The sequence below is a fragment of the Brachionichthys hirsutus genome, chromosome 3 (assembly GCF_040956055.1).
Source record: "Brachionichthys hirsutus isolate HB-005 chromosome 3, CSIRO-AGI_Bhir_v1, whole genome shotgun sequence".
Taxonomy (NCBI): Eukaryota; Metazoa; Chordata; class Actinopteri; order Lophiiformes; family Brachionichthyidae; genus Brachionichthys; species Brachionichthys hirsutus.
In genome coordinates, this window is record NC_090899.1 from 1039426 (window position 1) to 1062548 (window position 23123).

The window sequence follows — 23123 nt, forward strand, 5'->3', positions numbered from 1 at the left end:
TCATAATTAGTTCCCCGTTTTAAAATCGATCGGATCTGGTCCGGAAAAATCCGCACAATTAAAATGGAAAGTTCGGACAAGTAAATGAAATCTGACCGCTGCTTCCTGAAATAAGAACTTTAAAAACGGACAGATTTCTGCCTCTTCAGCCCAAACCAACTGGACCTATCTGGTCCCGGTTCTGGGCTATCAACCTGCACCCCCCCCCCCCCCCCAGCCCTCATCCTGCCCACCTTCAGCATCTTAACCTGAAAATAACCGGTCGGGACTGGGCCGGACCACCGCGGGTCGCCACGGCGATAGGACCAGAAGCATTACTGCATCAGCATCAACCATGCTCCACCTCTCCCCGCAGCATTCACGCTAGCGCCTGGTTGCCTTGACAACAGGCTATGTGTGCCGAGAAAGGGAGGGGATGGACACACGCACACACACGCACATGCACACGCACACACACACACACAGGGAACATGCACAAATTAATTTAGGGAGATGTGAGAAGAACAGGATTAGCATTATGCTTGATGTCGCTACACTTCCACTTTAGCGGCCTGGCGGCGACGCGGACCACAAGAGCACTGCGTCAAACCGAAATGGAGCGCTCCCTCAACAAATAAAGAACAAACAAAAACAGTGCTTTTAATCAAAGCGTGAAAAATGAAACCAGGAAGAAAATTCAGAGGTCACATCAGAGGTCAAACAGAGGTCATTGATGCCACCCATCATTAAAACTCAGATGAGAAAAGGAGGCGCAGACGGGAGCGAAGAGCGCCTCCTTCAGCCCGTCGGGTTCGGAGAGTGGGAGCGTGTGTGTTTGTGGAGGGGGGGGGGGGGGGGGTTGACTTTGGTATTGAACGTCCTGATTGAGACACACCCACCGGCTCCTCAACGGCGAGGAAGCTGGCGCCGCCGCTGCTGCAATTTGCTGTCTGGGTGGTACAAAGGGGAGGTCAAAGGTCAAATAAGTGCAGTCGGATGGAGGCGCTTTGTCATGGTAATGTCGCATCATTCCAGGGCGTGCACGGGAATGATGCGTCCGTGGTAACCGGCGAATCGGCACGAGCGTTCCGACACGGAACTACGTCAGGGACGGGAGTGAAGAGCCCGTTAGTATCTGACCCCCCCCCCCCCCCACCGTCATCTTCTCCAGAAGGTTTACAGGTCAGGCATCTTTTCTGGAACCGGGTCAGGATCAGATCATTTTGTCACATTTTCATCTTCGTGTTCTAATCAATGATTTTGTTTTTCCATCTTTGTTAAATGTCCGTGACATAAAGCTAAACATGCTAAAATGTTTAGCTTTATGAGGGAAGAGGAGCAGGCCTTGGAGCAGGAGCGGCGCAGCGCCTCCTGTCCCCCCCCCCCCCCCCCCCCATCTCGTCTGCTGAGGGGTGTCTAATCAGGGAAGACAAGCGGCTGACGGAATGGCGGTTCCTAATTGGCATGGAGTCGTGGGAACGCGTAAACAAACAGCTGCCATTTTCATTTCGCTTGTTTCCCCCTCGTCCCTCTTCCTCATGAATAAAGCCGCCGCGGAGAACCTGGCAGCTGCAGGGAGGAGGAGGAGGAGGAGAAGAGGAGATAATCTGTCCTGCTCCTCCGGTGATGGGAGGAAGGAGCACCTCCAGAGCAACAGAGGCGTGGCCTCCTCACGTAAAGGAGGACATTTCCAAGATGAAACAATATAAAAGGAGTCCAGAGAGCTCCTCCTCCTCCTCCTCCTCCTCCTCCTCCGACTCCTCCTCCCCCTGCAGACACGCTAGTAAACCGGCAGTGTGAAAGCGACTCCTTCACCGGTCATCAATCCTCCGATCCAATGCCCGTGGGTCCTTTCCTCCTGATCAATAATGATGAGCGATGAACCGATCGATCGCCCATCAGGCAGGTCCCAAAAAACATGAGGAATGGATTCTGTGATTATTGATATTCGCCCCCCCCCCCCCCTTAATGGACCCCGTCCGTTTGAGGAAGTCGCTAACAGGCGTAGCTTCCCTTTGAACTTTAAGCCAAGGTGTGTGTTTACGTCGGCATCGCTCCGACCAATGAGAAGCCCCGGAACCGGCCGGAGCAGCTACTGCGATTGGCCTTCGTCTCAACCTTTGATCTCCGAGGACCAATCGGATTCCGTTCTGGAGCTTCCCGTCCCAACCGATCGTCTTCCTCAGAAGATGACGATGAAAGGTGCTCCACAATCTGCTCCTCCTCCTCCCCCCGAGACGACTGATCACAGCCAACCATCGGTTTATTGATCGCCACACGGAGGCTGACAGGCCGCATCATCACCTAAAGGACGCTACAATTGACAGGAAGCTCATTGGCCGACGTGAGACGAGTGTTTGAAATGGAGTCCAATCAACGAGGGACAGTGGGCGGGGCTTGGCTCTGCTGGAGGGTGCCTCCTTGGATGAAGGGGTGCGTTGGGCAGCAGTGAGGCGCCGCCTCTGCTCCCGGGGAGACGCGGCGGCGTTGGACCGAATGGAGCACAGCAGGAGCGCTCGCTTCGCCACTTCGTGGGCGTCTTTGAGGCGCCGCGGCGCTCCTCACATGCTCATAAAAGACTTGTCCATCAACTGTCCCCTCCCTCCGAGTTAATTGGCGCCGTCTAAAGGAAGCCAGCGGCGCTCTGAAGCCGGGCCGTCATTAGATCGGTCCCCCCCAGCACAGGGTGGACCCTCCCCTCGAGGAGGTCAACCCGCCTCCTTTCACATCGACGTCTTTGATCTCATTGCCACTCGAAGGCCGCCGCCCACAGGAAGACGGCTGCAGGTGCCAAAAGCCCCACCCCCACAGAGACACGAGCATCGACCCCATGTTGCCGGAAACGTCTTTTGTTTCTTCTCCATAAAAAACAAACAAACCTCCACATCAACAGGTTTATATTGCCATGGTAACAAATTGAACATCTCAATATCGAATGTCGATATCCTTCACGAATCCACGTCCGGACGACCCAGTGACATCATCGCCGGGGTTTCCTCTGATTGGGCGTGTTGTCCTGGGCAACCTTTGCACCTTTTTGGGTACCAGATTCTGCAGGGGTTGATGGGTAATGTAGTCTCACTCTTGATATCTCCGGAGCGGAGATCGGAACCCAGCCTCCCGGTTGGGTCAAAGGTTCTGTAACCAATCATTCCCATTGATAACTACCCTCAGCGGTAAATATCGACTGCGGCGGCGGCCGAACCCTCCGGGGCCCGGGGGCATCCATCATGGGGGGGTGGCGGTGCCGCCTCATGCCCCCTCTGCCTTGGCAGCGCTCCCATGATGCTCTGGCTTCCTGCCTCTGATGGCGTCTGTGTGCCATCCCGGGAAAGCCCGATGTCCCCCCCCCCTCAGAGGCAGAGGGGCCGTCGTTAATGGAAGCCATTGACGGGCAAAGAAAGGCTCCTTTGTGGCGCCGGGGCGGGCGTGGGCGACGTTTGCTTCCCCTCGGCACACACTGGGCCGGCCGCTCAGAAGCCAGCGCCAGCAGCGGAGATCGAAGAGAGGGATGGGTAGAGGGGGGGGGGGGGAGGAGGGAAGGAAGAGGTGGCCAACGAAGAGAAAGAAGAAGAGTCATTCAACTGGCTCGTAGGAGGAAAGGATAAAAAGAAGGGATGTCAAGGAAGTGGGTGCAATCCCTGCGAGCAAACACGGAGCGCCGGAGAAAGGGAAAGACAAAGAGGTCGCCGAGGCCGGGGGGGCCGGGGGGGGCTGGAGGATGAACTCCGCTGGCAGGGCGCTGGGGGGCTCCCTCGCTGTTCAGCGGCTCCCGTCGCTGATTTATAACACCTGAATTGTTGCCTTTTTACAGAGTTGTGAATGGAGGACAAAGAGAGGCGTGGCCCGCATGCCAGCCCCCCCCCCCCCAGTTATTGATAACCAAACAGAGGTGTCCAGTTTCTGGCTAAACGTCCGATGCTAAATCTGAGCTAACGGGGGCTTCCTTTCAGTAGGTGGCGCTGTGCTTTCAGGTGACGGCCTCCGATTGGCTGTTAAAAGGAAACCCAAAACATTCATTTAATTAGTTTGAAAGCTGAGGATCATGGGAAAAAGGCCTCAAGGTCTGACTCAAGGTCGCCTCCTACTGGCCTACTGGGTGGACACTGGCCCCGCCTCCCTGCTGTGCAGCACCCCCCCCCCCCCCCCCCCCCCCCCCGCTTTGTTCAGGCCGCTAATTCATCCCGGCAGCCATTGCTGCTAATGTCCAACCGCTGCCGGCGCGGCGTGCACGGCGTGCACGGCCGTATCCATGCGCCACCGTGGGAGAGTGGCGAGAAGGTAGCGCCACATTGGTCCCAGTATGTCATCTGTTCAGCACGCCTGATTGGCTTTCACACCATAGTGTCCTAATTAATATGCGGCGGGCCCTCGCCCCGCCCCCCTCCCCCCGCCCTAAGACAAAAGCGTATTTGTGCTAGCTCCTCCTGTTTTAATTACACTCAAAAGGGAGACGTGTGTGTGTGTGTGTGTGTGCGTGTGTGTGTGCACGGCTGGGGGAGGAGTCACGGTTGTTGCTTGTTGCCTTCATGCAAATTGGAATCTGGCGGAGGGTTCGTTTCCGGGCGGAGCACAAAGGGTGTTTGTGGTCGGAGCGCTGGGGGGGGGGAAGGTTAGGGGGGGTTATGGGGAAAAGACGGGGACAACATTCCCATCAGCGTATCCATCGTGCTACAATTCACCTTCATCCCTTCTTCTGTCACCCGTCTTTTCATCCCTCTCTTCCTCGCCTCCCTGACCTGGTTGTTAATTCGGTTGACATCCGTCTCTCGTTAATTAACCCCCCCCCGTCTTCTCCTTCCCTTCGTGTTCCGGGTTCTTTTATCAGCAGCCATCTTTTCGGCGGGCGACAATGAGGTAAGCCCCTCCCACCCCAGGGACCGTTAGCAACTTCATGACTGAATATCTTCACATTCTCGACACAAATCTCCTTGGAACTGATTCCAATCCGGTTCAGAGTGTTCACACAGAAACAATCTGAACTGGTTTCTGATTTGGGGAACGGAGCGTAGAACTCGTAGAACTGTCCCCACCCCCACCGCCCTCCTCCCCCTCCCCCTCCCCCTCCTTCCTCCATCAAGGAAAACGGAACCACACCTCCCCTCTCCTCTATCTATACATTCTCTTTTTGTATTTAATTGGGGCGTGTCTAGAGGATCAGTCTAGTCATGTGACTGAGAAATTCTCTTTGAACTGAAACTGAAAATCTTCGACGTAAAAATTCACCCAGTTTCACCAAAATCAAGTTTCAGAGGAAATGACAACATTGGCTCCGCCTCTTTATCAGGATGCACCAGTTTAATTGGTTCTCCCCATCACATGACGGGAGCTGCCCTCCCACCAAACATTAAAATATTACATCTGTAAAGTTTTAAACTCGTGTTAACAAACAAACATCTGGTTCAAACCAGAACCTTTTGGCTTCTCCAGCGTCATTGATAATCAATCAATCAATCAATCAAATATTTATTCAGTTAGATAAATATTCTGATTAATTTAAACGGGCTTGTCCCATCTCTCGGCCCCCGGGGCCCCCCCCAGCGAGGCCCTGCCGGTCAAATACTCCCTCAATGGACTCACTCAATTAACGGCCATGAAGCCCCCGACCTCTGCTGACCTCCGACCCCCGTGAATCACCCACCTCGGAGACATGCGCTCCGTGGAAGTGACTGGTGACGAAGAGGATTTCTAAATGCAACGATTTTTGTTCTGAGGGTTTTAAAAGGCGGGTCATCAGAATGAAAGGGCCTGGATACAAATTAAATAGAATACCAATATCTATAAAAGATAAATACGATAAGCAAGAGATAACCGGAGCGTAAAGATCCTTCAACAAGCCGGCGGACCCCGCCCTCTCCCAGATGTGAGATCAGATAAGACCGACGTCCTTCCTGAACATCTGTAACAAACGACAACTCTTAGGAATCACGTAGACGTGGTGAAGAAACGCAGGAAGGGGATGATAAAAGTACTTCCTGCCGTAAAAATAAAATAAAAATGTATGCTTTGTTGTTTAGTGAAAGTTCTACTTCAAACTGTAAAAAAAATAGATAAATAAAAACCTTAAATATCAGAGACTCCTGAGTTTCACCTTGTAGCTATGGAAACACTAAAATACAAATAAACAATAATGATATTATTTATTTTATATTTATGTCTAACTTATATGAATGATTGCAGGAAGTTTACTGAAAATATTAAATCCTTAAAAACATATTGAAAGCGTTTTTTATAGTTGCTCCAGAAACGACGGACAAACTGGAAGCGTCGGATTCTAACCCTAACGCGTGACCTTTGTTTCGTTTCAGCCCTCCGGCAATTGTCAGACGGCCCCTAAACCTTGAGGGCTTCACGTGTCGCCATTTTCCAGGGCGGAAATTCAAGTGAAGGACCGAAACGCTCCACCTCAACAACTTCCTGCTCTGTATCGAGCGCCACCCACCTGCACCTCCCACGCCGCCCCCGCTCCGCCCGGCCGCCATCAGCCTCTCAGCGGGTCGCTGCTCCTCCAGACGGGCCTCGGACCACGGCGCCGGTCTGGGATACGATCAGGAAGGAGAGGAAAGACCCGACCAGAGAATAAGAGCCGGGTGCTTCAGGTGATCCAGGTGATCCCGGTGCGTCAAGGTGCGTCAGGTGATCCAGGTGATCCAGGTGATCCCCGGTGATCCCGGTGCGTCAGGTGATCCAGGTGCGTCAGGTGCGATTAGGATACTTCAGACAGAAGAAGGAATGAACTCCTGGAGAAAAGTCAAGAGGCAATCATGATGTGACAACAAAACAACAGACACACCTGAAAGAGGGAGGAACTAATCAGACAGGTGAAGCAAGCAGGTAATCAATGGAGGAGAGAGAGAGAGAGAGAGAGGTGCACAAATGGACAAATGCAGATAACAGGTACGGAGGGAAAGAGATGTGACAGAAATCAAATGAAAATAAAACTATACAAACAGATCCCCCTGAGCCTTTGTGAGGGGCGGGGCAGGTGTAAAAAGGGGCGGGGCCTGGGCGGAGCTATGTGCTCCAGTTTAAGGTGAAATCTTCAAAGTAGCTGCGGAGCTACATTTTCAGGGGGTTTCTTTCAGATTATCAATCGTTCTGTGAGAGCAGAAGTCTTCACCGCGTAATAAATGGATGAAGAGTTCACCTGGATATGGAACCCCGACCTTTGAGGAGCTTCAAACGAGAACGCGTTTCTCCGAAACAAACATTAACGGCTCCGGTGTCTTCGGGCGCCGCCGCCAGGTTCTGCAGGACCCCTGACCGGAACCTCCAGGCTAAACCTGTTAGCATCTCACCTGTGGGTTGTTCAGATTTCCGGTATGACGCAAAACAAGCCCCGCCCCCTCCAGAAGACGTGCGAGACTAAAATAATAATGACCATAATCATGATTCTATTTCTCTGCATTTTAATTCGGCCTATGAAGCTATAACTATTTAAAAAGTTAAGACATTTAACTGATCCCATAGTCTAATAGGAAATTAAATCAGAAGAAATCACCGCATTAAAGTTTTAGGAGATAAAATAAATAATATTACTGCATGTAAAACAAAGAAAAAAAAGCTTTTAAATGCGAGGCGGGGCGGGGCTTCTGTCTTTGGTTCAGGTGGGGGCTGTCTTGGTCTGGTTTAGGGGACAATCAGACCACAGCTTTCATCAGATACACGCATCATCATCATCATCATCATCATCATCATCATCATCATCATCGCCAGGCCTGTGGCGCTGCTGCGGCTCAACGCCGCCCTCTAGTGGACAAACAGGAATGTTCCTGCAGCCTGAAGGGTGTAAACGTCGGAAGCTGAAGCCTCACTGCTCTCCGTCCCCTGTCCGTCGGTGATCAGGTCGTCCCCGGGGCAGCTGTATCTGCCCCAGGGCAACAGTAGTAGCTTCAAATGTCTAATAATAATAATAATAATAATCATAATTCTGACCATAAAGGATGAAACTCTCTAGTTTTATCTGTCTGTCTATCTACTTGTGGACAGACAGGAAGTCCGCCGGAGGGTAACCTCCACCTGTGCGACAGCGCCATCTAGTGGCTGTAAGCAGCGTCACCGTGAAGTGAAGTCAAACCAGTGCCTTGTCCTCCTTCATTCCAGACTGACCTCCCAGGAGACGCTGTCCTCAAAGCAGGTGGTGTCCCCAGGTAGACGTTGTCCTCAAAGCAGGACACCACCAGATGTTTTATTCCGCTCCACGTCCCGTCAAAATAAAACGCAGCCCGGCATCAAATGACACAAACACACATTTCAGCTATTTATTTAATAGTATAACAGTAAATTAAAATACGACTGAATTTATTCTTCAGTTGTGGCAGATTTTAATTAAAGAGCGCAAAGAAAAAGAAAAGATGAAATGAAGACTTTTTTTTCTTAATCATCAGGTTTTATTATAGCATTAATGTCAGAAAGCGATATAGCGACAGGATGCTAAAGGTTTAGCATTTAAAAAGACAGCAGCAGCATCAGCGCTTCATGTCCGGAGGTCAAAGGTCAGCAGCTCTAGTCCAGGACGGCGCCGAACACCTCCACCTCACACAGGGACAGGAACTCTTCTCTGTCCGGGATGACGACGTTAACGTAGCGACCGTCCATCCCGTTGCACCGGAATTCAGAGACGGCCCCCGCAGCGATATTCTTGATGACGCCGCACCTGAGACAGGAAGCAGAAATCAGGCCGTGACCCCGAGGAAAAGTTGGGCTGTCCTCCTTTACGAGGAACGAAAGATTCAGATTCAGACAACTTTATTTATCCCAAGGGGGAGTCAGGAAAACCAAATAAATAAAAGAATAAAGGATTCTGTGCAGGAAATGCAAAACACAGGAGTGTAGAACAAACATATTTAACATAAAATAGAAAATACAGAATCATTTATTGTTCAAAAGATAAATCAGAGACTTTAATGAGGTTTAACATCAAAACCAATTTAGCAATCTGCTAAAAATAGTGATTAAAAACAGCTGTAAAATAAAGGTAAATGCGGCTACACTTCCGGTTTGTCCCGCCAGGGGTCGCCACAGCAAACCAAGCTTCTCCACTTCACCCTGTCCTTTGCATCGTCCTCCCTCACTACGGCCATGCATCTCACCCTTCTTCCTCCTCTTCTTCGACCCACAGGTCGGCGCTCGTTGGCGACCCGGGCCTCGACCGGTCCGGGTTTAATTTAACACGACCCTCTGCCTCCGTCCGGGCTTGGGACCGGCTCAACTGGCACTGCTACGCTAGCTCCAGCTAACCGTCAACTACATTACACAGAACCTACCTGGGGTTGTCGTTGCCGTTGTTTTCCAGGGAATCTCCGATCCGGATCTCGGCTCCCTGCAGGCGTTCCGGGTTAGCGTCCACGTTGGTGACCGCGACGGAGAAAACTTTATGCGTTCTGCGCAGGTCCAGCCTCCACCAGGGGTTGATGTCGTTGTTGGTGTGGCTGCAGGAGCCGGCTTCCCAACTGCTGTCGGGATTCCCGTCGATGGCGCTGTACGGAATTCCGTAGGAGAACAACGACGACTGAGAGGCCTTTCCCTGGAGCGCCAGATTCTCTCCTGGAAGAGCGTGAGAGACTTTTCGTTATTTATCGTCTCCCCCGTGGCGTCGGATGACGTACGGGCCTCCCGTCCAGCTGCTCACCGGTCGGGGCTCGGTATCCGTAGACTTCCACCTCACAGACCGTGAGGGTCCGTTGCGTCCCGGGAAGCGACAGGGTCACGTACCGTCCCTCCACGCGATCCGTAAATCTCTCCGTGTGCGTCGCTCCCCCGCGGATCGAACGGATCGCAGCAACCCTAACGGAGAGAAGAATGTAAAGCTGAAGGGTTCAGAGGTCAGACGAGCAGGAACCGTGTCGAAGCTGGAAAGAAAATCGGGACACAAGAATCGAAAAAATCTGGAACTGGATCGGACTTCACGGCGTGGCGGAACAAAAGAAGACGCGTCAGGGTCGAGATAAGGTCAAGAGGTGATCCAGAACCGCAGCTGCAGCCGGGCCGGTCCTTCTGGAGACGTTTTGGACTGACTTGGCGTTTTGCAAGCCGTTGTTTTCCTTGGAGTTGCCGACGTAGATCTGCAGCCGGTCCAGCCGCTCCGGGCAGCAGTCCCCTCGGTTGGTGACGCTCACGGAGGTGACCACGTAGGCGTCCAGCAGGTCCACCCTCCACCAGGGGTTTGTGCTCGCCGCGTTGTGGGTGCACGACCCGTGGTGGAATGCAGAGTCGCGGTTTCCGTCGATGGCGTTGTAGGCGTCGCCGAGGCCGTGGTCACAAAATATCTGCGTGGCTTTCCCCCTCAACGCCACGTTGGCTGCGGACAGAGACGGCAGGACTGGGCACGCACCTGCACCAGGCGAGGATGACGATGATGATGATGTCACGCCCGCTCTGCGGTCATACTCACGATAAGTCGCAGCCGAGCTCGTCTCCAGGAGGAGCGGCACAAGCAGAACGGCGAGCGCCATGTTCCTGTGAGAGACGCGTTGACATGACTTCCTGTTATCCGCCATCGTGGAAAACCCCGACTCGGCAGATTCGCTCCCGGAGCCCGATGAGTCGGCGGAGGAGAAGAACATCCGGACCGCCCTCCGTCCTCTTTACAAGCATCTCTTCCCTCCTTCGTGCTGCCGTTGAGCCAATCAGAAACCAGATCACGTTCATCTTCCACGCCGTCCAATCACGGCACGCCGGTCCTCTCCTCGGCACGCGTTTCCCCCTACTGGTGAACGAAGGTTCAGAGTTCATCCCAGTTAATGTCAAGAGGTCCCCCCAAAGACCGGAATGTGAACCAATGAAATAAAGCAACTCCTGCAGTGATTCAGAGGCAGCACGGGAATGTGAATAATTTAATAAGTAACGCAGGAAACTGCCCGGATCAGCGGCGGGAGTAAAACGATGCCAAGATTTAACATAAACGGGCCAAAGGGATACTCAACGAGTACTTCTACTTCTGGTATTTCAGGAAGTTCTTGCTGCTACTTCCTGTTTGTGAGCGTCGCGTGATGTCACTGGACGACCTTCCTGACCTCTGCAAGCTCAACAAAAAAAGTGGAAAGGAGCAAAAATGCGACTGAAGGATTAAAGCGATCAGAAATCAAAGTTCTTAATCGATCGGATCGGTTCAGACGAGCAGGGATGAGTCCGATGCTCGTGGTGCCCTCGCCCAACGAGGAGCAGCGATCAGGACGAAGCCGTTCAAGGTCGGACCGGACCGGATCCAGATCAACGGGACGATTCAGGACTCTCCGCCGGTCCGGATTTCATTTCAGACGGAACGTCAGGTTCCGGCCCTTCGCTGTAAAATCCTCAACCTTGATTGGATCTTTGACGGTTTCCTTGCAAAAGTTCCCAAACATGCAAAAAGGCGTCAAAAAAACAAAAAAACAAATCGGCGTCGATGCTGAAAACGCTGAGTCGCCGATTTATTTATTGCACAACGTACGAACTTCAGCGTTTTACGGAAGCGACGCGTCCCGAGTCGTGTCAACAGTGACATTAAAAATCACTTCTTTTGAGTCCATAAACGAGACGGCGGCCGTCTCACGCACATTAAAGAATGTGATGATGATGATGATGTCATTCCTCCTGATGTAAAACTACGTGATGTCATCATTTACGACAGCAATGCAGGAGCTGATGTCAAATACTTTATTAAAATACAGACGCACGGTATTATAAAAGACACCTGGAGCACGTCGACGTTTGCCACAGGAGCATTCGTGGAGGTCTAAAAAACTGGGACTGGACTCACAGGAACGGACTGACGCCTCAGTCGCTGAACGATTAGCACGTAGCAGGCCGCTCTGACGTCACGCGGACGCCGCCGCCGGACGCCGCTCCTCAGCGGCGGGAAAAATCACCTCGAACCTGCTGGACACTCGGATTGAACGATACGCGTTAAAAAAGGCGTTTTAGAACCTTCCGACGACGGATCCAAATCTTCCCGTCGGATTCCTTAAACTCTTATAATACTGTTTGCTTTTAAAGAAAGTGTCTAAACATTTCAATTCACATAAAAAAAATACTCACAGAAAACGTATAAAAATAGGGCAATACTGAAAACGCTTCTCAGGGAGCGACACGACGCAACAGAAGAAGAGCACGAAGCGTATTATTCACAGTATGTGGCCGTGACGGATCGGTCCGAAAGGTGCCGGAGGAAAAGCATTTCTGTACGAACGGCGGCGACGACGGCGAGCCTTGAAGTGAAGACCCCGTTTAACCGAAGCGGCCTTTCAGCCTGAGCTCGGGGAAGAAGGACGCAAAGGCGGACGGGAAACTCGGGGTGACGCGTTTAGGCCCGTCCGCCTCATTCCTAATCCCCCCCCCACTGGAGGAGGAAGTAGGAAGGAAGGAAGTAGGAAGTGAAGTAACGGAAGCGGAGCGGCTGCCGATCCGTCCTTCGCACGCCGTTATCTCAGGACCTTGCCGGCTTTGGGGACTTTAAGAACCTTGTAGATGTCGTTGGAAAACACCGTGGTGAAGTGGGGGCGCGAGTTCCTGGACATTTGGGTGCAGAGGGGAATCTTGCCAACATTTTGGGGATCCTCGACGTCCCAGATCTCTGGCATGCTGCACCCGGGCCTGTGGGGGGGGGGGGGAGAGGGAAGAGTAAAGGCGGGGGGAGAAGGAAACCCGCGCCTGCGAGGCAGCACTCGGGGCGTTGCGGCACCTGGTCCTCCGGGTGCACCAAGAGTCCTCCAGCACGAAGAAGTCCACGCCCAGCTTCATCAGGCTCCTCCTCACCGCGTCTCCAGACATGCGGCTGTACATGGAGTACACCTGCTTGGTCCTCTCCCTGCAGGGGGCGCATGAGAGCAGCAGGCTTCAGTCGACCAATCGGACGGCGGCGTCCTATCGCTGACCTCCCGCTGACCTCAGGCCGGCGTCTTCGTAGTGGGGGTGGTTGACAATGGGCCGGCCCGTGGAAAGCTTCACGCTGGCCATGGTGGGCATCGCCCCGGCGAAGACGGCGTCTGCGTGCGGCACACAAACCCAAACGCCTCCGCGTTAAGCGTTCCACCTTACGTCACGGGAAGCGCTCGGCGCCGCCGCGCCTCAACTCTCACCGGGCGGGGCGTTCTCCTGAATCCAGTCCAGCAGCTCCTCCTGCGGCAGGTTGCTGAACTCGCCGATGTTCGCCCACTGAACCTGCAGGTTGGCCACGCCCTGCACGGCCATGGCGGCCACGAGCGCCAGCACCGCGGCCCGGTGTTTGGAGCGCTCGCCGATCCAGCCGAACAGCTGGCGGGGGCGGAGGAGAAGCCCACAGGTGAGCGAGCAACCGCCTTCACCTGCAGGGCGGCGACCTTACCGAGAGGCGGACCTGCTTGGAGCAGACGAGCGACGCCATGATGCACATGTGTGGCGTGAGGAAGAGCTTCAGGCGCATGATGAGGACGGCGAGGACGGCGAACGCCACCAGCTGCAGACCGTGGTACACGAGCTGCAGGGACAAGAGCAGCCCGGTGATGGCGCCGACAGGAAGCTAGGCTAGCCGGCCCAACGTAGCGCCCGGCTCCAGAGGCCGTGACGTCACAGCGGGGGGAGACGCCTCGGGAGCACGGCGGCGTGGCGGGAACGCCGTTTCTCACCTCTGCTTTCCCGATGGTTTCAGACCTACAGCGGAGGGACAGAGACATTTAAACTCCGGACCCAAAGACGAAGGGACGCCAGCAGGACGCTCACCCTGCAGCTTCGTCGTCGTCAATCTGGACCCCGTCCCTCAGGAACCGGACCACATCTTGGACCGTCTGAGGAAGACAGATTCTATCACACGGCGTGTTTGCAACGGCGCCGCGTGGGCGGGGCACAACGCGATTAGAGCGTTTTTCGTTTTTACCCCGAACTCGCCTTACAGTCGTTCATTCCAGGGGGAGGAGACTCACCCGTCCGGCGATGAAGGCCACCACCAGCAGGTTGATGGGCAGCAGCAGCGTCTTCAGGTAGCGTACGGGCGTCTGGGGGGGGGGACACGGACCGAGACGTGAGACGCGAGACACGCTCCTCTGACCCGGAACAAGAACTCGACGCACCTCCTGCTCCAGGAAGTCGAACTCCGCAGCGCACGTGTACATCAGCGTGTGGAAGTCTTTGTAGCTGGAGAACTTTGACCTGATGAGTCCGCTGATGTGAGCCTGGAGGACAAAGACAAGTCACCGGCGGGGACAAAGACAAGTCACCGGCGGGGACAAAGACAAGTCACCGACGGGGACAAAGACAAGTCACCGACGGGGACAAAGACGAGTCACCGACGGGGACAACGACAAGTCACCGACGGGGACAAAGACGAGTCACTGGCGGGGACAAAGACGAGTCACCGGCGGGGACAAAGACAAGTCACCGGCGGGGACAAAGACAAGTCACCGGCGGGGACAAAGATAAGTCACCGACGGGGACAAAGACAAGTCACCGACGGGGACAAAGACAAGTCACCGGCGGGGACAAAGACAAGTCACCGACGGGGACAAAGACAAGTCACCGACGGGGACAAAGACAAGTCACCGGCGGGGACAAAGACAAGTCACCGACGGGGACAACGACAAGTCACCGACGGGGACAACGACAAGTCACCGACGGGGACAAAGACAAGTCACCGACGGGGACAAAGACAAGTCACCAGCAGGGACTTTTCATTTAACCATTTCCTTCAGTTCCGGACTTTTAAAAGGCGTGACTTTTAGGCGCTGTAGCGAAGCTAAGCTAACCCACTGATCACTGATCAATACTATCGGCATCGTATCGGGGCTATGAACCCCAGATGGTCTTACGTCGTCTGAGGCGCGCAGGAGCGTCGACAGCGCGTGTTTGAGCAGAACCGTGAGGCCGACCCAACCCAGAACCTGCAGGACCTGAGGAGGAGGAGGAAGAGGAGGAGTCAACACACACACACACACACGCACACGCACACGCACACACACGCACGCACACACACACGCCGAGTCCAACGATGAGACGGGAGATTCCACAAACCCATGTGAGGATCCCCGGTTTGAAGACTCGAGGGAATCGAACCCTCGACGCGACGACGGCCTGGAGGAGGAAGAAAGGAAACTCAGAACCGGCGCCGCTCGACCGGATCGGTTCCGGACGGGAGGCCGGCTTACCCAGATGGAGACGAGCGAGGAGGCGTAGAAGGACGTGAGCAGCATGGCGTTCCCGAACATCAGGACGAAGCAGACGGCGAGGGCGACCTGCAGAGGAAGAGGAGGAAGAGGAAGAGGAAGAGGAGGAAGAGGAAGAGGAGGAGCCGAGTCTGCCAGCGTCATTAAAGCCAACGCCAGGAACGCGCTCGGCGGCGTCCTCGATCGGCTGCACCAATCACCCGAGTCAATAATCCCACGATGAAGAGCAAACGGCTGCAACGGGGGGGGATCCCCCACCGGGGGGGGGATCCCCCACCGGGGGGGGGGGGGGGGGGGGGACGAGAGCAGAATAGATAGAACACAAAAAATAAACGTGATGAAGGTTCCGCGGGACGAACGCAGGAACCCTGGAGAGAAAGGACACGCTAACAGGTGGAGCGCTGCAGGGCACGGAGGACACGCCCACGCCTGCCTGTGTGTGTGTGTGTGTGTGTGGGGGGGGGGCGCTTCCTTCCTCACGCTGAGCTCTAAATTAGCCCCGCCCACACAAAGAGCCTCGTCCTTATGAGTGGAGGCCAGAGCCCCGGCTAACGGGCCGGAGGAGCGCGCACACGCACACGCACACGCACACGCACGCACACACACACACACACACACACACAGATCTACTGTCCAACCAAACCGTCCAGCGTCTCCTCTCTGCCACGCTGAAGGACAGAGACATTCCCGTCTCCCGTCTCGGCGCCGGAACGCTCGGCCGGCGTACCATGTGAGTGAGCAGGATGGACTGCATCTTGGCGGCGCCGAGGTAACCCAGGATGTAAGACGCAAACAGGGACGCCACCTGGAAGAGAGAGAGCCTTCAACCCTTGCTGGTTCACGCACCATGGAGCTAAAGCTAGCGCTAAAGCTAGCGCTAAAGCCAGAGCTAAAGCTAGAGCTAAAGCCAGAGCTAAAGCTAGAGCTAAAGCTAGCGCCAAAGCTAGAGCTAAAGCCAGAGCTAAAGCCAGAGCTAAAGCCAGAGCTAAAGCCAGAGCTAAAGCTAGAGCTAAAGCTAGCGCCAAAGCTAGAGCTAAAGCCAGAGCTAAAGCCAGAGCTAAAGCTAGAGCTAAAGCCAGAGCTAAAGCCAGAGCTAAAGCTAGAGCTAAAGCTAGAGCTAAAGCTAGAGCTAAAGCTAGAGCTAAAGCTAGAGCTAAAGCTAGAGCTAAAGCCAGAGCTAAAGCTAGAGCTAAAGCCAGAGCTAAAGCCAGAGCTAAAGCTAGAGCTAAAGCTAGAGCTAAAGCTAGAGCTAAAGCTAGAGCTAAAGCTAGCGCCAAAGCTAGAGCTAAAGCCAGAGCTAAAGCCAGAGCTAAAGCTAGCGCCGCTACTCGTTCGGTCCGAGCGTTTGTTCCGACGCAGCAGACGGACAGAGGAAGAGTACCTGCTCTACACATCCTCCCTCCTCTTCCTCTCACCTGGGTCAGCAGCACAAACTGGGCGAACTGCCAGGGCAGCATGAAGCACAGGTTGGCGACGCCCAGGGCGACCATGGCGCCGCGGCTCGGGTTATGGTTTCTGGGGGGGGTGGACAAGACGGCGGGTTCTGTGTTCCGTCTGCAGAACGGGGAGGATCTGGACCGCGGCGGCGAAGACGGCGAGTTTACCGTAGGATGAAGGTGAGGAGGAGCATCTGCAGGACTAGAAACGGGTAGGCGAAGCTCTCCCTCAGGGGCGGAGTCCACATCACACGCGTGCTCTGACATCACGCGTGCAAAAAGAGAGAAGATGAACAGACGGGAAAATCGAAGGCGAGGAAGACGAGCGTTCCAGAAACAAGCGGCGAGTGTGTGTGTGCGTGTGTGTGTGTGTGTGTGAGACGCTGCAGTATTGATCCAGTCCCGACACCTCCTTGTAGTTCTGAAGCAGACTGGCGAGGAGGAGGAGCTAAACCCCCGGAGAGCCGGCGCCGCACTCACCTCGCCGTGGTTGAAGAAGAAACACAGCGTGGTGACGACGCCGCCCATCCGGCTGCCGCTGCACGGGAGAGGAGGAAGGTCATCACGAATCCGGCGGGGACAGGCGAAAGCCTCGGGGGGGGCGGGGCTTACCTGAGGTAAGCGCCGTAGACGAAAAACAGGCTCATCATGGCACCGTTCAGCAGGAACACGCAGCTCACGTAGAAGTACGCCGGGTCGCCCATACCTGCCAGAGAGGGGGGGCGGAGTCAACGGCGAGCAATGCGAGAGCAACGTCGGGTCGAGGGTCCCGCAGCGACGGCGCCGCGCCAGAAGCAGACGGGATTCTGGGTGAAAGCGGGAACGGCGACTTGTTCGCTGCGCGGGGTTTGCGTTAGCAGGCCGCTAACAGCGAGCCCGCGGCGCCTCGTCCCGCTAACGAGCCCGGCAGAACTGGAAAACAATCCGGCGAGCGAAAGGTCAGGCGGCCATTTCTGAAAGGTCAGAAGTGTTTTTCTCTCGGGGTACTAACGACGTAATCATGTCTGCTCGGCTGGAACCATTCCGCAGCTCGTCTCGCTGCCGATCGGCGCCGTAAGGTCAGGCCGTTGCTCCGGACCCGCCCCCGCCTCCCCGCCGCCGCCGCCGCCGGAGCGACGACAACTTGTTTCGCCATTTAAAAAAAAAAAATGCAATGAAGTCTTATTGGTCGTCTCGGCTGCAAGCGAAGAACATTCCTCCACCGTTTAACCCCCCCCCCCCCCCCCCCCACGAGGGACGAAAGCCATGCAAGCCTGAGAAGAAAGAAGTCACAGTGTGTGTGTGTGCATCACCATGGCGACGGGCCGCTACCTTCACAGCTGTCCACAGGGGTGAGTCCCTCGCCTCTGTTAATGGCCCAGCACATCTTAGTGGGAATCCCAAAGTATCCGGTTACGCCGGTGTACATCCGGTACCAGCTGGCCAGGACCACCTGGGGGGGGGGGGGGAGGAGCAGCAGGGGGGGGGGGCAGACAGAGAGGATCTAAGCCCGTTTAAACACGACCTTTGTGTCCCATTATCTCTGTCGTCCTCCTGTGGGACAGAACACACAAGCGCTACTCGCTGCGCCACCATGTCGCCCCCCACAGGATGAAATAACCGCAGGCGGCGTTACCTCGGGGTAGAGGTTGAATCTCTTCAGCGTGTTGATGACCAGCGGGTACTCCGTCACCCGGTCGTTCATGACGGCGTGCAGGCCGTCCAGGAAGGACGGCGCCTCGATGATGGTCTTGTAGTAGGAATAGTACAGACCCTGGAAAGCGAAGAAGTCGTGGTGAGGAAGACGAGCGGCGAGAAACTCCACAACGTGACAAGTCGCGCTTCGGCCGAAACATCTGCCGCTGCAGCAACACGTGCACGTTGCTGCGCACGGCTCCTCCAGACGCCACAGAGGTCTGGCACATTCACAATACCCAGAATGCCGTGGGAGGCCTCGGCGGGCGCGCAGACGAACCGGGTCAGACTACAGTCGGATTACGCTTCAGCGCGAGGATATCGATTTTAAACTCAAGTCTGAACGGCTCCAATTCAAGCTGGGATTGTGCAACTTCACACACACGCACGCACACACACGCACACACACACACACGCACACACACACACGCACACACACACACACGCACACACACACACACACACACACACACAGCAGAGTCCATATTTGCTTTAATTGTCAAACAGAAATGCAAGTCTGCGCTCACGCTGCCAGAAACCCGCCGGGACCTCATTTCCAGACGCAACGCCTTTGAAGATGACGCACGAACCGCTTTCATTAAATCCGGGGCGGATCCAGGAATGGGACGGAGCCATTATTTATGTTCAGGATTTTTAGCATCCAAAATTATAGAAAATAACTGAGCGCAGCTGTAAAATCCAGAACGAGCCTGGAAGGTCTTCTTGTAGCCGGTTTCACACGGAAACTCGTGCGCGAATGTTTTCACCACTAACCATCTCCGTCCGGAACGCCATTTCCTTCTCCAGCGTCGACAGGTGGGAAAAGTGTCTGTCATTCTCAAAGAGCTGGGAGAGATGGTGCCTGGAGGAGAAAGACGTGAGGCGGGAGCTGCGTCCGGGATGGGGTGGATGGAGGGATGATGGAGGGGTGGAGGGATGGAAGGAGGGATGATGGAGGGATGGATGGAGGGATGATACTCACCAGTGGAGGAAGCCTGTCAGAGCAGCTGCGGGCAGAGGAGCGTTAGCCGCGGTTAGGATTCAATGCTACTTCAGAGAACAAGTTTCAAACACGGATAAAAGGAGTGGCCGCTGGGGGAGAAACTCTGGAGCGGAAAATGACAGAAATATTCGCCTAAACTTTGCCATAAATCCCGTTTAGGCGCGCAGCCGGCGCCACGTTAGCGAAAGAGGAACACGGACAGACATGACGGGGGGCTTCAATCAGCAGCTAGCGCTGGAACTAGCGCTGGAGCTAGCGCCGGAGCTAGCGTCGACGCGCGCTAACGTTAGCCGCCCGATGAGCGGCGGAGATAACTTCTCCCGCTAGCTCCGAGCTAACGCAACGCTAGCGCCCGTTAGCTCGGAGCTAGCAGGGAGAAGCTAACGCGCCCAACTCACCGAGGAGAAGAGTGGCGGCGGCGGCGGGCGTCAGCCCGAGCTTGTGCCTGAAGCCCGACAGCCCGTTCGGGTGGCCGCCGCCCGGGGCTCTGCCCTCCCTGCCCGCTCGCCTGGCGGTACTCTTGCCGTGCGGAGACACGAGCGGACTCTTGTCGCGGTCGGTCTGGGTCGCCGGACTCTTCCCGCTCTGCTTTCGGTTTTTAGCCACCATTATGCTCCGGGAAGAGGCAGCGGGGAGCCGTTGTGCGGGCCGAGCAGCTCCACGGTCGCCCGTATCTGGTCTCTTATCTGCCCCCCCCCTTTACTACCTGAGTGATGCTTTTCACTCGCTGGAAGACGCTCGTGGAAAGATGAGCAGGCCGCGCCCCCTGCTGGGCGCTTGTCGCCACCACAAGCAGCTTCATCTCGTCGCCATGGAGACGACGAGCGTTTCTCATTTTCTCAAAGTTCCCATTTTCAGTGTTTGCGCTACTTTTATCCGCTCCTAAAATCAATAAACGATGACAAAGTACCTTCATCACAAACATAACTTCCGTATAAAGTTAAGAGCTTAAATAACATCGTATTTCCATAAAAACAGCAAATGAGAGGGTTAAGTGACATTAGGGGTGGGCTAGCAAAAGATCTCACAAAAAACAACAACAAGAAGCTCAAGAAAAAATAATCGATCAACCATAAGATTTAATCATGTGAAAAAGATGATTGTTGCTGATGTGAGTTCATCTTCAAACCACTAGATGTCACTAAAGCAACGCAAAACATTTTGACCTGAGTGTGGAAGCCAGCTGAAGCTCTGCTTTTAAACCTTATTTTATGATCTCATTTCCTCTTATTTCCTCCATTTTAAAAACATCAAGTGAGAGTTTGTTTGACTTCTATGAGAAACGGAGGCCTGGGGTTTCAACCTGGATGGCGTGACGCTCAATCTGGCCACACAGACGGCTGATCTCATCCGTTTACCTCGGACAAAGACATGGGGAGGGGTTGTGGTGCCGATGGGTATGCGTGTGAGAAAACCAGGACGGGGAGGTTTCTGGGGGGGACGTTTGTTTTCTCAATCAGAGCCAAAGGATCAGTCATGAGCGCCGTTCAGCCAAAACTCCCCATCGTTATTACATTCCCCTCAAACATCACGTTTAAACTTCTGGTAATGCCCCCGCCTCCTTCCAGCAGGCCTTCTCCGCCCGGCTCGTCTGACAGCACGCTTATTGTTCTACCACCCTGCAGCGGTCGTTGTTGGAGCGCCCTCCCCAAAAACCGCCAGCACATCTGGGCATTTGGCGGGATGGAACCCCTTCCTGGCCTTCCTCGTCTCTCATCATCGACCCCGATAACCAAAGCACCCCCTTGCTGCTCCTCCTCGCTCTCACGGTGGTATTTTCCTCAAACTCCTGGTCGATTAGTGACTGGCAGGCCTGCTCGAACTACAATAACCGAGGCGTAGTTTTTGGTGGGGGGCTTCAGGAGCACAGCGGCGTCCCCGGACGGGACGGTGCAGGTCAGGGAACAAGCTGCAGAAAACGGTTGGCTCGGGTTGCAGTGACATTGGGGGAGAATTTGCTTTTATACCAAACACAGCATGGCAGAGGGTGAGAGTGGGCGAGGGCGCGGGCCCGGGGTCGACGACAGCATCTATCCAGCAACAAGGTCATCTCTGCTGCACAAACATCTCCCAGGTGGGAGGAGGAGGAGAGCATCGGCTGATGCCAAAGTAACCACGGGGCAGAGGGGAGACGGCTGCGTGGCTGTTTCACTCCATCGGTTGGTAATTGCAGAAATGACCAGCGTCTGAATCACTTCCTGTTGGTCTTACCTCCTGCTTGGGAGCCGTGAGCTGTCGAAGCAGCACTTTAGCTGTCGTTAGCATTAGCCTGCTGGTGCTGCAGCAATACTTATAATTGCAAAGTAACTCTAGAAACTAAATCAGTCCTTTTTTTTTTTTTGGGTGGTTGAGAACCTCAGTTCTAGAAAGAAAGAAAAACCTGCACCTGAAACCATGTGTCGACCAATCAGGTGCGTCTCAGCGCGGCGAACCTGCCCACGCAGGCTCGCTTATGTGACTGATGACGTCATCGCCGGTGACACACCAAACATGATCAATATCTGGATTTATGTTTGACACAGACATGAACAGGCTCAGGAGGTCACGGTGTGTGTGTGTGTGTGTGTGTGTGTGTGTGTGTGCGTGCGTGCGTGCGCGCGTGTGTCTCAGGTGGGGGTGGGGTTTAATTCTGTGACATGTTCATCACGGAGCAGAAACACGTGCTGCCAATGATCACTCGTTGTTTGAGTATCAGTTATCTCAGCATTAAGGCCCATTAGGATTCTCTGGACAATTTGATTAGCGCTCCTCTGGGGCCCCCGGGGGCCACAACGCATCATTCAGGAGGGGGGGGCAGAAACACCGGCTGTCACACCCGGGACGTGTGACACCGAATTTTAATTGTGATCCTCACCCTGATGTTTTGTTCTGCATCCTTCTTCCCTATCGTCATGGCAACACCTGTTTCAGGTGGACGGAGCAAGCGGCCTCGTCCTGATCCTGGTAACACAGCTGCCCTGATCACCGGCGCACCTTGACCTCCAGCGTTTGAATCCCTCACTTCCCCGGACAAAGCTGCTTCACCTGCCGCTCCACCGATGGGGAGATAAACGGGGGGGGGGTCAGATCCGCATCACCGCCGCCGCTTCATTTCATTAAGGCGAAGCCGGCGGCGGCTCGGCAGAGTTTCATCAGATGATTATCAGGAGCAGCCGGTCGGAGGCAGACATCTTTGATTCCATTCTCTGTCGCTGAGCTAAATAACGTCTCCTTCTGCTTTCGGTGCCGAATAGTTCCAGAAGCCTTTTCTGGAGAGGAGAGAGAGAGAGAGAGAGAGAGAGAGAGAGAGACGGTGCAGAAAGCTGGTTCCTTTGGCCCTGACCTGTGATAACTCTTCCATGTGACTGGCTGAGCTACCGAGGCTAGCAGCGTTAGCATTGTGAGACAGACGGCGGCAGTTCAAGGTCACCTTGAACTTTACCTGTTCGTACGAACAGATCTGAAAACGCACGAGACAGAAGTCAGAACGATTCAAAAACAACGTAGAATCCGCCTCACACGTACTTGTTACCATGGAAACAAGAAATAAAATGACAACGAAAGGCCACCGCCTCTGTTGGAAGCCTTGTGAAGTTTGTGAAGCCCTTCATCCTCCTCTTCCTCACTTCGTTCACAGCAGGAGGTAAAAAGTCCACGCTCTCAAACGGGCTTTTGAATGCGTCGACTGCAGAAAATGTCATCACCCTGATGGAGAGCACACATACACACACACACGCGCACACACACACATGCACACACACACACACACACACAAGCAGACCTGACGAAGGGCGATGTAATGTAATTAGCCCAAATAACCCACCGCCTTTCAGACCATATACAATGCCAGAGGGGCCACACACACACACATGCACACACACACACACACACACGCACACACTCCTTCTGGATAACAGATAATAGAGACTGGACCAGCGT

General features: G+C 54.5%; 2 protein-coding genes across 2 annotated transcripts; both read right to left on the reverse strand.

Annotated features, from left to right (window-relative positions):
- Positions 1-8355: 8355 nt before the first annotated feature.
- Positions 8356-10486, reverse strand: si:ch211-215k15.4 (fucolectin-7). Its single transcript, XM_068757012.1, has 5 exons — positions 10373-10486; positions 9997-10279; positions 9611-9765; positions 9246-9525; positions 8356-8635 (listed from the first exon to the last, which is right to left on the reverse strand). Exons 1-5 carry the CDS (start codon positions 10476-10478, stop codon positions 8485-8487), a joined length of 975 nt encoding a protein of 324 aa, XP_068613113.1. The 5' UTR covers positions 10479-10486; the 3' UTR covers positions 8356-8484.
- Positions 10487-11612: 1126 nt separating this feature from the next.
- On the reverse strand, positions 11613-19814 carry dpy19l1l (dpy-19-like 1, like (H. sapiens)). Its single transcript, XM_068759213.1, has 22 exons — positions 19604-19814; positions 19185-19209; positions 18977-19064; positions 18144-18281; positions 17840-17960; positions 17141-17234; positions 17009-17066; positions 16697-16788; positions 16508-16607; positions 15820-15897; positions 15075-15161; positions 14941-15000; positions 14739-14819; positions 14004-14105; positions 13857-13928; positions 13657-13721; positions 13563-13587; positions 13295-13414; positions 13038-13212; positions 12845-12944; positions 12641-12766; positions 11613-12552 (listed from the first exon to the last, which is right to left on the reverse strand). Exons 1-22 carry the CDS (start codon positions 19812-19814, stop codon positions 12381-12383), a joined length of 2190 nt encoding a protein of 729 aa, XP_068615314.1. The 3' UTR covers positions 11613-12380.
- Between the last annotated feature and the right edge of the window lie 3309 nt (positions 19815-23123).

Bases quoted from the DNA above. Each gene is read 5' to 3' on its own strand.
- si:ch211-215k15.4 (XM_068757012.1), bottom strand. From the start codon at position 10,478: ATGGCGGATAACAGGAAGTCATGTCAACGCGTCTCTCACAGGAACATG. The intron at 10,280-10,372 runs GTGAGTATGACC...CTCTGTCCGCAG, and splicing joins GAGCTCGGCTGCGACTTATC to CCAACGTGGCGTTGAGGGGG. The intron at 8,636-9,245 runs GTAGGTTCTGTG...TTCCTGTCTCAG, and splicing joins AACGGCAACGACAACCCCAG to GTGCGGCGTCATCAAGAATA.
- dpy19l1l (XM_068759213.1), bottom strand. From the start codon at position 19,814: ATGGTGGCTAAAAACCGAAAGCAGAGCGGGAAGAGTCCGGCGACCCAG. The intron at 15,898-16,507 runs GTGAGAGGAAGA...TCTCTCTTCCAG, and splicing joins AGTTTGTGCTGCTGACCCAG to GTGGCGTCCCTGTTTGCGTC. The intron at 14,820-14,940 runs GTTTGTGGAATC...CCTCCTCCTCAG, and splicing joins AACCGGGGATCCTCACATGG to GTCCTGCAGGTTCTGGGTTG.